Source organism: Schistocerca nitens, chromosome 4, assembly GCF_023898315.1.
Source record: "Schistocerca nitens isolate TAMUIC-IGC-003100 chromosome 4, iqSchNite1.1, whole genome shotgun sequence".
Lineage (NCBI taxonomy): Eukaryota > Metazoa > Arthropoda > Insecta > Orthoptera > Acrididae > Schistocerca > Schistocerca nitens.
Genome location: NC_064617.1, coordinates 395,449,481 through 395,467,591, shown reverse-complemented (window position 1 = coordinate 395,467,591; position 18,111 = coordinate 395,449,481). Strand labels below are relative to the sequence as shown.

The window sequence follows — 18,111 nt, the reverse complement described above, 5'->3', positions numbered from 1 at the left end:
GTACTTGTCCGGCTCAATATTATGTAAAAATCAACACATTTCTTTCAGGCACTGTTTATAATGTATATGTTTTACAGATTTTTTGTTGATATCAGGTAATGCAGCACACTTTCAAACAAATTAGAATTCTTTTGAATATTTTTGAACCTGCTTAGGGCTATTAAATAAAATTACAAAGAAACTGACAAGTTGTTTTTTCCAAAATGCTTCCTCAAAATGAGGTACCATTTAATGCAATGTTATACATTCGAAGGAAACCAAATTTTTACCAGATATGCATGACATGATGGCTGAGGTATTTGACCTATTTAATTCCACCTATTATGTATATTACAAGGATAAAAAATATCACATCTTACATTGTAATTTCTATATTTATTTTCCTAATAAAAATGTTACTTTTTCTATAATTTAGTTGATTCTGCAATAAAGCTTTGGTCTACTAAATAAGTATGGACTATTGCAAGTTACAGAAAAAAATTAGAACAATGCTTTATAAATTTTAGGAAATATATTTGTACCTGAATTCTGAAAAATACAACTTGTGAGAAATTGTGAATGAAGATATGAGTCCAATTAAACTGTGCCTCAGAACATTCCTGAAGCATAGTCTTCATCCTGCAGCATTTCTTCATCTACAAGCTTCCTTTTGGCATTCCTTTTAGCACGTCTTGCTTCTTTGGTAACTTGAAGAGCGAATCTTTCAGCTTCATGCACTCGTTGTCTGTCGCAAGCAAGCAGTTGATCTTCCATATTAGAGCCACATTTTATGCCTAAATTTCTCAGGACTTCCAACCATCCTATCACTCGATCATTAAAACATATCACTGCATCTAGTACACCAACTTTGAATGTATTTAGTCCTACAAAAACGTTCTTGGGTAACCTTTCCCTTATGCAATGGTTGAAACTTTCATTTGTATTCGGAGTGCCCCCAGGAATACATATACTAAGCAAAACAGCGTCACTCAGATCTCTAAAAATTGGTTTTATTTCATTCATAACATGCTCAGGAAGAGAATGCTTATAATGGTATATTTGACAATTTTCTTTTGCTTTTTGGTAACCACACCAAGAATCTGCTCCTCTAGGGTGAAGTCCGTGAACAGGGTGGTCATCTGTGGACAACTTATGAAAGTAGGTGGCCCATACAGCTTTTCTCATTGATGTAACATCATTCAGAGGTGCAGTTTGTCTAATGGCCAGTCCATAATAACTCTGAAGGAGGTCTATTTCAGTTTCTGTCAATCTGCCTCGGCCAGACAGCGATTTTCCATCAGATAGCAAATTTCTTTTCATTTCTCTTTGTAGCTTCCTCAATCTAGCACCCATCCTCCTTTGCACATGTCCACAACACTCCAGTTTTGTCACCAAGGTGTCACCATAAACATTGAACTCATTAATTTTATTTAAAGCTTTAGAGTCCCCATCACCTAGGTACTTCGTATATCTAACATTATAAACGGGCACTGACCTGTGAAATATTTTTAGAGCTCCATCACACTCCCTATCTCCACTGTAACCATCATAATTCTTAGAACACTAATGTTCAATATGTCGTACAGTGTTACCATGGCAGGTGTGGCAATATTTAGATAAGCACTCAACATCAACAACTTTCCCATTCTCCAGAGAATTAGCACTTACAACACCATTCAAGGAAATGTCCTCGACATTGCCATGTCCCATCAAGTGCAACAGCAATGTCTTTGGTTCCACTTATAATTACAGTTCCTTTTACTGCACGTTTCATAGATGCTTTAGACACAACCGCCGAGGCACCTAAAAGTATTTTTATGTACTTGCTGAACCTATTGGAAGGAAGAGGAAGGTCCACCTAACCACAAAAGGTTTGGGGAGCTTTTTTTTCCTTTTCACATAATTAATGATGAGGTACTGAATAGAATTAGAGAGAAGAGAAATTTGTGGCACAACTTGACTAGAAGAAGGGATCGGTTGGTAGGGCATATTCCGAGACATCAAGGGATCACCAATTTAGTATTGGAGGGCAGCGTGGAGGTTAAAAATCGTAGAGGGACACCAAGAGATGAATACACCAAACAGATTCAGAAGGATGTAGGTTGCAGTAGGTATTGGGAGATGAAGAAGCTTGCACAGTATAGAGTAGCCTGGAGAGCTGCATCAAACTAGTCTCTGGACTGAAGACCATAACAACAACATTTTGATTTAAGCAATATTTGTGCAGGAAGCCTTTGAGGATAGGGTTTGTAAGTTTGTGAGGAGGAATATTGCAATGAATGCTTCACATAGATCCATGTTAAACCGACTTTTTTGGTTACTTTTGGACAAATCCCAGCTGTTGTTAGAAGTTGTTGTTGTGGTCCTTTCTTCTGCATTCCTGTGATATGGAACCTTGTCTTGACATGCTGTTCTGTTTAAAACTTTTTCTTGCACGAAATGTTTTTCTCGCAAACTCAACAATATAAAAAATTTCCGTCATATGTAAATGTTCCAGGATGTTCAGCTATCCACGAAACGACGTTTCTTTAAGTGGGCGGCATTGCGCTCAACACGTTACACACTACATGTTGTAAGAACGTTCAGTAAATAGAAAGCTAAACTGAAACAATGGACATGCGACTAAAAGCTTACTGGTTTAATGTAATTGTTGCTGACGCGTACTTAAGGGGGGGGGGGGGCATTGACCCTGTCTGTCTGTTCCTGTTCCTCTTCTGTAATGATTTCGCTTGGCAGTGGCCTCTCAGTTAGCAATTGCATGCAGTTCTAGGTCGTAGTCAGCCTGTGAGACATCAAAAGTAGATAGAGCTAGAGAGCAACCGTCTAATTTTTAAAATATTGTAGAAATAGAGCAAAAATGTGCATCATCAATAGTTTTTAGTTAAAATATGTAATAACCAGTGAAAAGGAGCAAAATATGCGACATGCAAATGCATGTGCAGGGTGTATACGCTTCGGGAAATCCGGGAAAAACCAGGGAATTTTTTCATCTGGGAGAAAACTGGGGAAAACCTGGGAATTTTTTAGAATCTCAGGAATTTTTCATTGGTTTAGACTTCAGTTAAATTTTTGTAATTTTAACTGGTAAGAACTGATAAACAGCAAAATGTGTCAAAGGCTTTACGGAATACTTGATAACAATAAACCGCTGCCGACGAGTGTGACGTCACATCTGTTTACATTAAGTTGAGTTGTGTATAGGCAGTACCTTCTCCCACTTCCGGATAAGTGTGGCTGTTAGCTGTATCAGCAGTAGCAACAAGCAACCAGAAAAAATTTTCCTGGCGCGCCCATGCTGCCAGGTTGCCGCATGCGCATAGCAGTCTGGGTTGGAAGGGGGACGGGGTTAGTCTTCACATAGGCCGTGTAGACATTTAGTGATTTCGCTATTTCCTCTTCGTTTACACTTCATATGAAAATGTAATGGATTTCACATTATTAGTTTCAGTTTTCTGATTTTATTATTTTTACGTTTTTGGCAGTCAGTCGCCTTGCAGAACAATGAAGTTCGTTTTGTCAGTTTGCTAAATAAATGTGATTTTTATTAATCTTTTCCCCAGAGGCAGTCAGTTTATTAGAAACAATGTGCACTTTTTCATCTTCTGGCACATATGGCATTATGCCATAATAAAGAACCAAACAGTACTGTGGTACCCCAAGAAAATTTGCATCCAGAAAAGAGCACTGAAATGTTAATATCAGGTTGGGGCCTACTTCATTGTGAATCTGGACATATGAATGTGCACTTTAAGCTGAAGTATAGATTTTAGTATGGTGTACGAAATTCCGATGTTCCTGGAGTACCCTGTTTCTTTTGTGACACCATATAAAATCTCTTAATAACACATATGTACGAACATATGGGCTTCTCGCATCATCGTAGCTGCCCACGCTAGCAATGCCTGTTTTCTGGCACACTCTGGCAACTGCTGAAACAAAGCTATTTCTAACAGGTCGCGACAAAATATCGCGAATGGTGCTTTGAAATGTGTTAGTTTCTAAGTAAATTTCCTTTTACACAAGATTAATTAGGGTAAAGTGTGCCGAGTGTACAGTGAATTTCTTAAATCACAGAGTGTTTGACTCTCATTTAAAACTTAACACATTGACGGCTAGCCACTTCGAAGAATTTTGAGCCCAGAAGACCACACATTAATGTCATTATTTAAAATTTTAACGGCACATTTGATGTTCCTTAAAGCGTAACACATGCAAAAATGCCACTATTTTATGTGAAAGCTTAGCTTTTCTTATGGCTTACTATGCTTCAAGACCAATATTATATGTGAAAGCCTAATTTTTCCTATTTGTTTGTTCACAGTGCTTAACAATGACGTTGCTACTGGCTGACTACGTCACGTGTCCTACGCTCTGAATATCTGCTGTAATTGGGTGGCGAGACCATGTGACATGAGATATGACTGGCTTGTGAAAGCGCATTGGAGTCTCGATGTCAATGCTTTGGAAACTGAAGTCCTGTTATCTATACTTTTGTAATAAGAATACAAAAAAAGTGCAGGGTATCATAATATGAAAATATGCTGCATAAATGTTACTGCATATCACAGATCTTTCCAATTTTTTTCTGAAGTTCCACGCTGCTGTACAAAACCTTTACCATTCAAAGTATTGATATTTTTGCAGCTCCAAGGGAAAGTATCCTGTCAGTTATCATGGAAAAAGTGCCATTTTTCCACCTTGGAAGGAGTGTATTTTCACGTGGGAAAAAGTGCATTTTTAACTGAGAGATCCAGGAATTTTTTTTTTCTTGTCCGTGTATATACTCTGATATGATCTGGTCTCCAATTATCATTATCATAAATTTTCTCATTTGCAGCCGATGGTATGACCGATATTATTTCAATTAGATTTGCCTTCTTTAAGGTTTTATCTCATTTAGATTTAATGAATATTTCTTTCACCCTATTATACACTCTATTGTGAGGCTACATTTATTTTGCTAGAAAGGTAATGTCAGAATGTTTTAGCTGTGCCCAGAAATCAGTTCAGTTTCAGCACCCCCACATTCACTGACAATACCTGTTTGACAATTACATATTAGAATACATTCTCTTTCTGTGCAGTTTTTCATACCACTGGTATCATAAACCTTTGGTTTGAATTACATCTCAGTTATAAAGTAAATGGATAGAAAAAAAAATCTACTCGTAAAGCCACAGCAGGAGAACACACATATAAAAAAAGGTTTTACTTAGGGAAGCTTTTGGATCCAGTGGCTCCTTTTTCTGACAGGAGGGCTGAAGGGAAAGGAAGAGAGGTGAATGGAAAGGAACTGGAGAGGTTGGGGAAAATAACAGTACAGCCCTTCTTAGCACATTTCAAGGAGCGAAAGTGCCCCCAGTGATAGTGTGTATGCAATAGGCAATAATCTGTTGTATGCAATCTGGTGGTGCACACACCTTCCAACATTCTGAATTTATGTTGTTCCTTTAGAAGAAAATTTGGTTATACATCTTAGAACGCTCTGAAATTTTGGTGTCCTGTTCCTTAAGCAATTCTTGTATTAAACAATTCCACCTGGAGTTGTTGGCTTGTAACCTAGACATACTTGTACACAGGTTGAGAAAGAAATGCCTATTTATCCTGACGTGAATGAGTAAAATTTTAAAATCAGAGGATTTCTCCATCAATTCATTGTATTCAGGTAGACACGCGGGTAATCGTGATAAAGCATCAGCTAATCAAAATTTTAAACTTGTAAAGTGAGTCTCCATCGAGCTAGCCTGTCGTGTAATAGCTTAAAAGTTGCTAAGAAACTTCATGCTTGTTGCCGCAGAAGATGCCGACATGCTTGCCGTAAACAGTTAAGAAATTTCTTCAGTGCCCACACAACTGCCAATGCCTCCAACTCTGTTGTGTAGTATGATCTTTTACACTGTAATAAAACTCAACTTTCAAAACCAATTACTTACTTTTTAGTATTGCCTTGAGTGCCTTGTTTCTTCAAACTGGAAGAGACAAGCACCCAGACCATATGACAATGCATCTGTCGCTAGATAGAAATCCTTTAACGAAGTCTCACTGTTTGATAATTGGTCTAGTATGAGTGTTCGGAAAAAAGTCACAAGTCCTAGAAAGAACTTTTTTTTAAGGGGAAAGACAATTGCAAATTGAATCAGTTCTTCTCCAGATCAGGTACAATGCCAGTCGGTGATTCTACCAAATTTAGACTTACAGAGATTTGCAGTGACTTCTGCTTCGGCATATTTTGTTAATACTCACTCTGTTAATTCTAAATGCTATTCCCAAGTAGTTACGGTAATTATAGTACTATCCTTTCCCATAGGTCTGGAACCAATATGGTATCCAAAGCCGTAATGAATACTCCAGCACTTACATTTAACCTGAATGGTAGTACACGAAACCAGTAGATCTGACCTGCAAATATAAATACAGATACACTAGACTCTCACTAATCTGGCCCTCAGTAGTCCGGCCTCTCAGTAATCCTGTGCACATCCAAAAACACGTATATAATGAAGTATCGTGGGCAACAATACTTAGTGAAACAATGCTTTATATACTGTATTTGAAATTGCAGCTTTCTTTGCAGTTCAGAATCATGTCTTCTAAAAGGAAACACATTATGCTAGACTTCGCAGAAACTCGAAATTTTAGATAAGTTAAATTTAGTTTCTTCGCAGAAAGTCTATGCTGCTGAGTTCAATGTTGGATGAACAACTATTTTTGACATCAAAAAGAAAGATGATGTTATTGGACAGTACTCAACATAAATGGATAGTGAGTTGGGAAAACGGAATGTTATGCGAAAGAGTGAGAATGAAGGACTGGATGTAGCTGTTTATAAATGGTTCATACAGCAACGCAGTAAAGGAATTCCAGTCAGTGGCCCGATTATAAAGGAAAAAGCAGCTGCATTTAACAAACAACTTGGCGGTAGTAACTTCTTTGCAGCAAGCGAAAAAACGACATGGCATTCGGCAGCTGACAGTCACTGGGAAATGTTGCTCAGCTAATGATAAGGATGCTGATGAGTTTGTAAGCAAGATATGGAAGATAATAGAGGAAGAAGATTTAACTGCTGATGCCTTGTATAATGCTGATGAAAGAGGTCTCTTTTAGAAGATGCTTCCTTCAAAAACATTAGCTGTCAAGAACGAGAAGGAAGCGCGTGGTTACAAGCAACAGAAAGAGCACGTAACATTAATGGTGTGTTGTAATGCAAATGGGAGTCATGAACTACCACTTATGGTGATAGAAAAAATCCCAACATCCTCATTGTTTTCAACACAATGATGCAAATATTCTACCACTGCAGTATTGCGCTCAGAAGAAAGTGTGGATGGACAGACAAGTATTCTCTTGGTGGTTCAATGAAACGTTTGTATCAGCAGTGAGAAAAGAGCTAAAGAAAAAAAAGTTTCCACTGAAAGCTATCTTTATAATTGACAATGCTCCCAGTCATCCTTCAGATGTTTCTCTAAAGTCCGAGCCTGCATCTCGTGGTCGTGCGGTAGCGTTCTCGCTTCCCACGCCCGGGTTCCCGGGTTCGATTCCCGGCGGGGTCAGGGATTTTCTCTGCCTCGTGATGGCTGGGTGTTGTGTGCTGTCCTTAGGTTAGTTAGGTTTAAGTAGTTCTAAGTTCTAGGGGACTTATGACCACAGCAGTTGAGTCCCATAATGCTCAGAGCCATTTGAACCATTTTCTAAAGTCCGATGGTATACGTGCACAAGCACTCTTTCTCCCACCCAATGTGATAGCTGTAATTCAGCCCATGGACCAGGGAATTTTGGAATCAATTAAACGTCATTACTGACATTCACTTCTCGTCTCCTTGCTGAATGAAAGTGAAACCAACTCTACCGAGACTATACTGAAGGTGTGGAAAGCAATTAACATACATGATGTTGTTTTCCAAGCAGCCAAAGCATGGGATGAAGCGGAGAGTGCTACAGCAATGAAGAGCTGGAGAAAAGTGTGGCCATCCATTGATGCCGAGTTGGATCCAGTAGTGAGTGACTTCCACCAGTACCTTGTCTCCTACCTTCCAAACTCTCCTGCGACTAGCACTCCTGGGTGAAAGGATATTGTGTGGACATGGCATAGCCACAGCCTGGGGGTTGTTTCCTGAATGAGATGACTCCGGAGCAGTTTCTCCACTGATATAAATTTACAAAGGTCAGAGTTCAAGTCTCAATCTGGCACACAGTTTTAATATGCCAGGAAGGTTCAAATCAGTGCACACTCCACTGCAGAGTGAAAATTTTATTCTGTGCTGTCCTTGCATATAGACTCAAAGATCATCCAAACAACCACCTTCTCTTCCCATTTAAAATGACATAATCTCCTCAAAAAGTGCCATCATTCTGGGGTCTCAGTTTCAACCCATCTATGATCTGTCATTTCCGAAATATGTATGACTTTTCTGAATCCTCTCAGATGATTGTTCTTATGAATCTCATCTCGGAGTTTCCTAACCCATAACTTTGTCTAGATCCCTTATTCAGTCCAAAAGCCATGAAAGATTAACCTGTTTTACAGTGTATTAAGATCTACCCCTGTTATCATGGCATACTGAATAACATAGAGGACCCTGCCATTGTGACTCAGTTGTGTGTGACCAGTTACTTGATGAGAATCTAATCTCCTTCACAACAAAACAAACAACAGTCACAAACGACCACAATAACTGTCATAAAAAGATACTACGACTGGGAACACAGATATTTCCATATTTGGATAAATGTGTACATAATTCCTGTTGGTATTTGGAGTTAAAACAGTCTGTCCCCCACCAGTCTGCATTGAACACTTGTTTGGCTTAAAATGGTATAGTCAGAGAATTCATTCAATTGATTTAGGTGGACATTATTTTTTATTCACCTTACAGATAATCTGAATGTATAAGAAGATTCCTATAGTGTAATACCATTGACAGTTGTGTAGAATACAGTGTAACAGTGTTGGTCAAATGTCTAATATTTTTTTATATATATGCTATTCTATTAGGAAAGAAGACATCAAAAAAGGTGTGCTGAAATTGCAGCAGTGAAATAAAATTACTTAATAGGAAGAAAAGAATGAGAGTGAGAATGTGTGTGAGACATGTATGTGTTTGCAAATTTTAGTAGTGCACAGATCTATTATAGTAATTTTGTTTCTCTTTTTTTTTTTCAGGCCTTTATTCCAATGGCACACTGTGCAAAACGTGTGTTAAATGAAAATAATCTCTCTGACAAAATCAAACTGATTATGAAACGGTCCACAGACATAACAGTTGGAGCTAAAGGGGACATGGAAAACAGAGCAAACATATTGGTAACAGAAGTTTTTGACACTGAACTCATTGGAGAGGGTGCTCTTGGTACTTTCATACATGCACATGAACATCTTTTAGAGGTACTGATATTGCAAACAATAATTTCAAAAATTGTCATATCTGAAGGGAATCACTGATGAACATTGATTATAATGAACATTGGTGATAAGCTGAAACTGTGTGCTGGACTAGGTCCTGAACCTGAAGCCCAGCCTTTCCTGGGCAATTTACTGCCAGTTGTATGGTTTCAGTCCACACCACAAACTGGCTCAGAGCTTCTGCTTGTCATGAAATGTTCATCATATCTTTCAAATGTAACAGAGTCTTTTACACAGTATAGTAGCACTAGCAAATTGAGGAGAAAGGACACTAAGAACATTTGAACCAAACTAAAGCCTCAGGAATGTCATTGAGTTGACAGCTTTTTACAGTTTGACAGAGTATAGTCTTCAGTGAACATTTGTGAGAAATGTAAAAACATACTTAACTTTAGAACTTTACCAATGCTATGGTTAAGCTGAATTACACATGCTCTCTACAGTAAATGTGGGTCCAGTTGCATTTGTAGAAGAGGCACTCTGAAACTTTTAATGTATGGAGAAGAACTGGTGTGATAAATTGAAGTTACATTTATTTCATGAGGCATGCTCACACAGCATGGTTGGTTACACGTGCCTGCAAAAGACAAGGATCTTCAATATTCACTGCTTGCTGTTTCAACATCCTGTCTTGTCAGCCACCTGGGCAAAGTTTGGCTGTCAATTTACACAAGGCTCCATAAATCTCCCTTTCATTCAGTTTCTCTGCTGCTTCCCTCATACAGAGATTCAACAACTTATAATGCTTTAACAAAATGTATAGCCGGCCGCGGTGGTCTAGCGGTTCTGGCGCTGCAGTCCGGAACCGCGGGACTGCTACGGTCGCAGGTTCGAATCCTGCCTCGGGCATGGGTGTGTGTGATGTCCTTAGGTTAGTTAGGTTTAAGTAGTTCTAAGTTCTAGGGGACTTATGACCCAAGATGTTGAGTCCCATAGTGCTCAGAGCCATTTGAACCATTTTTTTGAACAAAATGTATATGTTAGTATTTTGCGACACCGGTTTTCCAATTTTAACAAATTACAAGACGTGTATAGGACTGTTTAGTCTGGCAAATAGTTTTAAGTTGTCACAAATGTTGATTAGAATGTATTCTCTGCTAAAGAGTAGAACATGTTTTCTGATTGTTGTAATATTCATCCTAGTGTCTCATTTTTAACAGTATGTGTGTTTTGGGGGGGGGGGGAGGCAGGAGCACATAAGAGAGGGAGAGGGGGGGGGGAGAGAGAGAGAGAGAGAGAGAGAGAGAGAGAGAGAGAGAGAGAGAGAGAGAGAGAGGGGGGGGGGGGGGGAGGAGATGACAAAGAAAATTTAAGGTTATGTAGATCTCATAGGAGTGTCCTCTTTATAATAAATAAAAAAAAATGAGGTTTTTGTTTGTGACTGGTTTCACAACCATGACAAATTATTTTAATGAATAATAATTCTCCACAAGGTTTATCAATAAATGGAAAAATATTCTTTTTATTTTATTTCTGTTTGCATTACTGAACAGCTTCAGTTGCGGAGTCATATTCAAATAGAAAATACATATTAGTGCAAAGTTTGAAAAACATAAACAACAAATGTTGTATTAAGGAAAAAAGCTCTTACTTATCCACAAGCGATGTGGATGGTTATGCCTTGTTCAGAAACCATGAACTAACCAGTTAACATTCACAGCAATATAACTATAAGTAGTTAACCTAAGTTGTAATGAATGTTGTAATCAGTTTAAGTATAATTAGAGAACTATAAAGTTTTTAATTTGAAACAGCAACCAGCCATCAACTGCACATGGAAACTGAATTCAGTAAAGAAAAGAAGCACACACACACACACACACGACCACCATCTCTGGCAGCTTGGAACAGAATGCAGCTGTTACATAAAATAGAAGCAGCAGTCTGGAAGGAGCGGGGAAGGGTAAGGGATAGCAGGGTACCGGTAAGGGGGGACAGAAGACCTCCGCGCTGCCCTCCAATGCTAAATTTGTGATCCCTTGATGCCTGAGAACATGTCCTACCAACCGGTCCCTTCTAATTGTCAAGTTGTGCCACAAGCTCCTCTTCTCCACAATTCTATTAAATACCTCCTCATTAGTTATGAGATCTACCCATCTAATCTTCAGCATTCTTCTGTAGCACCACATTTCGAAAGCTTCTATTCTCTTCTTGTCCAAACTATTTATCGTCCATGTTTCACTTCCATACATGGTTACACTCCATACAAATACTTTCAGAAACGACTTCCTGACACTTAAATCTATACTCGATGTTATCAAATTTCTCTTCAGAAACGCTTTCCTTGCCATTGCCAGTCTACATTTTATATTCTCTCTACTTCGACCATCATCAGTTATTTTGTTCCCCAAATGACAAAACTCATTTACCACTTTAAGTGTCTTATTTCCTAATCTAATTCCCTCAGAATCACCCGACTTAATTCAGCTACATTCCATTATCCTCGTTTTGCTTTTGTTGATGTTCATCTTATATCCTCCTTTCAAGACACTGTCCATTCCGTTCAACTGCTCTTCCAGGTCCTTTGCTGTCTCTGACAGAATTACAATGTCATCGGCAAACCTCAAAGTTTTTATTTCTTCTCCATGGATTTTAATACCTACTCCGAATTTTTCTTTTGTTTCCTTTACTGCTTGCTCAATATACAGATTGAACAACATCGGGGATAGGATACAACCCTGTTTAACTCCCTTCCCAACCACTGCTTCCCTTTCGTGCCCCTCGACTCTTATAACTGCCGTCTGGTTTCTGTACAAATTGTAAATAGCCTTTTGCTCCCTGTATTTTACCCCTGCCACCTTTAGAGTTTGAAAGATTGAAAGAGAGTATTCCAGTAAACATTGTCAAAAGCTTTCTCTAAGCCTACAAATGCTAGAAATGTAGGTTTGCCTTTCCTTAATCTTTCTTCTAAGATAAGTCGTAAGGTCAGTATTGCCTCATGTGCTCCAACATTTCTACGGAATCCAAAGTGATCTTCCCCGAGGTCGGCTTCTACCAGTTTTTCCATTCGTCTGTAAAGAATTCTTGTTAGTATTTTGCTGCTGTGACTTATTAAACTCATAGTTCGGTAATTTTCACATCTGTCAACACCTGCTTTCTTGCTCACCAGATGGTAGAGTTTTGTCAGGAATGGCTCTCCCAAGGCCGTCAATAGTTCTAATGGAATGTTGCCTACTCCCGGGGCCTTGTTTTGACTCAGGTCTTTCAGTGCTCTGTCAAACTCTTCACGCAGTATTGTATCTCCCATTTCATCTTCATCTACATCCTCTTCCATTTCCATAATATTGTCCTCAAGTACATCGCCCTTGTATAGACCCTCTATATACTCCGTCCACCTTTCTGCTTTCCCCTATTTGCTTAGAACTGGGTTTCCATCTGAGCTCTTGATATTCATACAAGTGGCTCTCTTTTCTCCAAAGGTCTCTTTAATTTTCTTGTAGGCAGTATCTATCTATCTTACCCCTAGTGATACATGCCTCTACATCCTTACATTTGTCCTCTAGCCATCCCTGCTTAGCCATTTTGCACTTCCTGTCGATCTCATTTTTGAGACATTTGTATTCCCTTTTGCCTGGTTCATTTACTGCATTTTTATATTTTCTCCTTTCATCAATTAAATTCAATATTTCTTCTGTTAACCAAGGATTTCTACTAGCCCTCATCGTTTTACCTGCTTGTTCCTCTGCTGCCTTCACTATTTCTTCTTTCAAAGCTACCCATTCTTCTTCTACTGTATTTCTTTCCCCCATTCCTGTCAGTCGTTCCCTTATGCCCTCCCTGAAACTCTGTACAACCTCTGGTTTAGTCAGTTTATCCAGGTCCCATCTCCTTAAATTCCGACCTTTTTGCAGTTTCTTCAGTTTTAATCTACAGTTCATAACCAATAGATTGTGGTCAGAGTCCACATCTGCCCCTGGAAATGTCTTACAGTTTAAAACCTGGTTCCTAAATCTCTCTCTTACCATTATATAATCTATCTGATACCTTCTAGTATCCCCAGGATTCTTCCATATATACAGCCTTCTTTTATGATTCTCGAACCAAGTGTTAGCTATGATTAAGTTATGCTCTGTGCAAAATTCTACCAGACAGCTTCTTCCTCTTTTATTTCTTACCCCCAATCCATTTTCACCTACTATGTTTCCTTCTCTCCCTTTTCCTACTCTCGAATTCCAGTCACCCATGACTATTAAATTTTCATCTCCCTTCACTACCTGAATAATTTATTTTATCTCATCATACATTTCATCAATTTCTTCATCATCTGTAGAGCTAGTTGGCATATAAACTTGTACTAATGTAGTAGGCCTGGGCTTCGTGTCTATCTTGGCCACAATAATGCGTTCACTATGCTGTATGTAGTAGCTTACCCACATTCCTATTTTTTATTCATTATTAAACCTACTCTTACAATACCCCTATTTGATTTTGTATTTATAACTCTGTATTCACCTGATCAAAAGTCTTGTTCCTCCTGCCACTGAACTCTACTAATTCCCACTATATGTAACTTAAACCTATATATTTCCCTTTTTAAATTTTCTAGACTACCTGCGCGATTAAGGGATCTGACATTCCACGCTCCGATCTGTAGAACACCAGTTTTCTTTCTCCTGATAACGATGTCCTCTTGAGTAGTCCCCACCCGGAGATCCGAATGGGGGACTATTTTATCTCCGGAAATTTTACCCATCATCATTTAACCATACAGTAAAGCTGCATGCCCTCGGGAAAAATTACGGCTGTAGTTTCCCCTTGCTTTCAGCTGTTCTCAGTACCAGCACAGCAAGGACATTTTGGTTAGTGTTACAAGGCCAGATCAATCAATCATCCAGACTGTTGCCCCTGCAACTACTGAAAAGGCTGCTGCCCCTCTCCAGGAACCACACGTTTGTCTGGCCTCGCAACAGATACCCCTCCGTTGTGATTGCACCTACAGTACGGCCATGTGTATCGCTGAGGCACGCAAGCCTCCCCACCAACGGCAAAGTCCATGGTTCATGGGAACTATATGAAATAAAATCATCATAACATTTGAATGGTTTGCGTTAGAAAGTTCAAATTGCATGGTTGGCTGCAGGGCACAATCGGAATTGGTATGTGCTTGCACATGTGCGTTGTTATTGTTGGCAATTTGCATGTGAAAATGTCACGCAGCATGCCTGAGCATATAGCACTTGTGAACACCTGCTATGTGAGCAATAAAAACCCAATTGCAGCTCAAAGGAAGTTTGCGACTGAGTTCAGGCTGAAGACAACCGGCCCAAGTGTGCTAGCAATCAAGAATTTGATTCACAAGTTTGAGAGAATAGGTAGTGTTCTGATGACAGTGTTAGCAATGTCAGTCATCCAAAAAGGGGTGAAAAATGCCTGAAAACATCGAGGTGACACATACTGTGTTTCAAACCAGCCCCAGGGAATCAGTCAGACAAACTGCACCACAGGTGGGAATCAACCAGGAGACACTGCAACAACTTGTTGTTGAAGACCTGCATCTTGTCCCATACAAAATTCAAACCCATCAGTCATTAAGCCCCAGAGCCACAGAACAGCGGTTGTGCTTCACCAACACTATTGTCCACAGAAGTGACAAACAGAACATTGACGTGAATTTGGTTTGGTTTAGTGACAAAGCCCACTTTCATTTGGATGGGTCCATTAATCAGCAAAATTGGCGCTTTTGGGGGACTGAGAGCCTGCATTTCACAGTTGAGAAGTCTCTTCATCCTCAACTGGTAACTCTGTGGTGTGCAATGTCTAGTCACAGAATAATCGGTGAAGTATTCCATGATGGCATGGTGACTGCCGAACGGTACGTGTAGGTTTTGGAAGATGATTTCATCCCCATTGTCCAAATTAACCCCGATTTTGACAAGATGTGCTTCATGCAAGACAGAACTCTTTCCCATTGAAGCAGGAGATAGTTTGATGTCCTGGAGGAACACTTTCGGGACCACATTCTGGGCTCTGGGGTACCCAGAGGCCACTGGAAGGGGCCTCAATCGGCCACCATATTCTCTGGATCTGAGCATGTGAGAGACCTTATTGTTGGGCTTTATTGAAGACAAGGTGTACAGCAATACCTCAAAACCATTGCTGAGCTAAAAACAGACTTTTAGGAGGTTATTGACAGCATTGATGTTCCGACACTCAGCAGGTCATGCAGAATTTCACTGTTCGTCTGTGTCACATCATCACCAACGATGGCAGACATATCGAACATGTCATAACCTGAATCCAAATATCTGCAGAGATGTTTATATGTTGAGTAAAGTGTGAGCAGCCTGTAGTTTGTAACTAATTTAAGTATTTTTTCATATAGTTCAATAATTGTCACCCTGTATATGACACTACTGTTTTCACAGGTGGTCTGCCTGGCCTCTGATGGTGTAAGATAGACCTGTGATAGGACTGGGATGGGAAGTGTTGGCTGAGTGGATTGGGCAGGTCTGGCACAGGGATATGATCCCTGTGGCAAGGGGTTGGGATTGGGAGTGGCATAGGGGTGAACTAGGATGTTGTAGAGATTGGGTGCCCAATGGAACTCAACTTCAGGATTGGTGGGAAAAAATCTTGAGTAGGTTGTCCCTCATTTTGGGTCCCTGGCGAAGGGTGTGGTTCAGTTGTTCCAGTCCAGGGTGGTATTGGGTGGCAAAGGGAGGGTGGTGAGAAGACTGGGGGTGCGAGGGGAAATGGCATGGGAGATCTGTTTGTGGACTAGGTCTGGGGGACAGCGCCTGACTGTGAGGACCTTGGTGAGACACTCAGCATACTGGGAATGGCAGCCGTTGAAATGCAGGTACTGTTTGTAGTTGGTGGGTTTAATACGGAAGAGGCATAGATTAAGTTGTCAGAGAGTAGGAGATCAATGCCCAGGAAGGAGGCATGCTGTGTTGAAGAGGACCAGTTAATGCGGATGAGAGAGATGGTGTTGAGGTTGTGAATTAATGAAGAAATAGCACCTTGGCCCTGAATTCAGATCATGAAGATAACATGAATGAACCTGAACCAGTTCAGGATTTTGGCGTTTTGGGAGGCTAGGAAGGTCTCCTTTAGATGGCCCATACACAGGTTGGCATAGGAGAGTGCCATTCGGGTGCCCATGGCTGTGCCACAGATTTGTCTGTACACCTTTCTTTCAAAGCAGAAGTAGTTGTGAGTTAGGATAAAGTTAGTATAGTGGATCAGGAATGAGGTAGTGGGATTGAAGCATGAAGGACGTTAGGGAAGATAGTGCTCAATAGCAGTGAAACTATAGGTATGAGGGAATTTGTCATGTAGGGACGTGGTGCAACAGTGACTAGTAGGCATCCAGGAGGTAAAGGGGTAGGGATTGTCACGAGTTGATGAAGGAAGAGGTTGGTATCTTTGATGTGGGAGGCTATATTACAGCAGTTGATTGGAACTGTTGGTCAGTGAGGGCCGAAATTCTTTCAGTGGAGCAACAAAGCAGCATGCAGGATTGTTGAGTTTGTGGATTTTGAGGAGTCTGTATAAGATGGGTGTACGAGATGCCATAGAGGTGAGGAGGGAGAAGGTTTCAGGGGAGAGATTTTGGGAAGGGCCCAAGACTTTAAGCAGTGATTGGAAGTTACATTGGACTTCTGAGATGGGATCACTCTGGTATAGTTTAAAGGTGGATGACTCAGATAATAACTTTCTGCCAGGTAGTCACTGTGATTCATAACAACAGTGGTGGAATCATTATCTGCAGGTAGGATGATTAGGAAAGGATTTGTTTTGAGGTTGTCTAAATGTCACTGTCCATATTAAACCCACCAACCACCAACAGTACCCTCATTTCAACAATTTTTATCGCTTCCACAACAAAAAATCACTTCCATACAGCCTGACCATCTGGGGATGGCATATCTGCAGTGACAAGAACCACCTTGCCCACTATGCTGGGGGTCTCACTGAGAATTCATAGTTTGGTAATTTTCACATCTGTTAACACCTGCTTTCTTTGGGATTGGAATTATTATATTCTTCTTGAAGTCTGAGGGTATTTTGCCTGTCTCATACATCTTGCTCACCAGATGGTAGAGTTTTGTCAGGACTGGCTCTCCCAAGGCCGTCAGTAGTTCTAATGGAATGTTGTCTACTCCCGGGGCCTTGTTTCGACCCAGGTCTTTCAGTGCTCTGTCAAACTCTTCATGCAGTATCATATCTCCCATTTCATCTTCATCTACATCCTCTTCCGTTTCCATAATATTGTCCTCAAGTACATCGCCCTTGTATAGACCCTCTATATACTCCTTTCTGCTTTCCTCTCTTTGCTTAGAACTGGGTTTACATCTGAACTCTTGATATTCATACAAGTGGTTCTCTTTTCTCCAAAGGTCTCTTTAATTTTCCTGTAGGCAGTATCTATCTTACTCCTAGTGATATATGCCTCTACATCCTTACATTTGTCCTCTAGCCATCCCTGCTCATCCATTTTGCACTTCCTGTCGATCTCATTTTTGAGTCGTTTGTATTCACTGTTGCCTGGTTCATTTACTGCATTTTTATATTTTCTCCTTTCATCAATTAAATTCAATATTACTTCTGTTACCCAAGGATTTCTACTAGCCCTCATCGTTTTACCTGCTTGTTCCTCTGCTGCCTTCACTATTTCTTCTTTGAAAGCTACCCATTCTTCTTCTACTGTATTCCTTTCCCCCATTCCTGTCAGTCGTTCCCTTATGCCCTCCCTGAAACACTGTACAACCTCTGGTTCTTTCAGTTTA

At 40.0% G+C, this 18,111-nt stretch overlaps 1 protein-coding gene across 2 annotated transcripts in view; it reads left to right on the top strand.

Annotated features, from left to right (window-relative positions):
* LOC126253708 (protein arginine N-methyltransferase 7-like) overlaps positions 1-18,111 on the top strand; it is a 124,374-nt gene that overhangs the window by 47,068 nt on the left and 59,195 nt on the right. For both annotated transcript variants that reach the window (XM_049955240.1, XM_049955241.1), the window contains one exon: positions 9,140-9,361. In XM_049955240.1, coding sequence (XP_049811197.1) covers positions 9,140-9,361 — 222 coding nt within the window. The remainder of the gene's footprint in view (positions 1-9,139; positions 9,362-18,111) is intronic.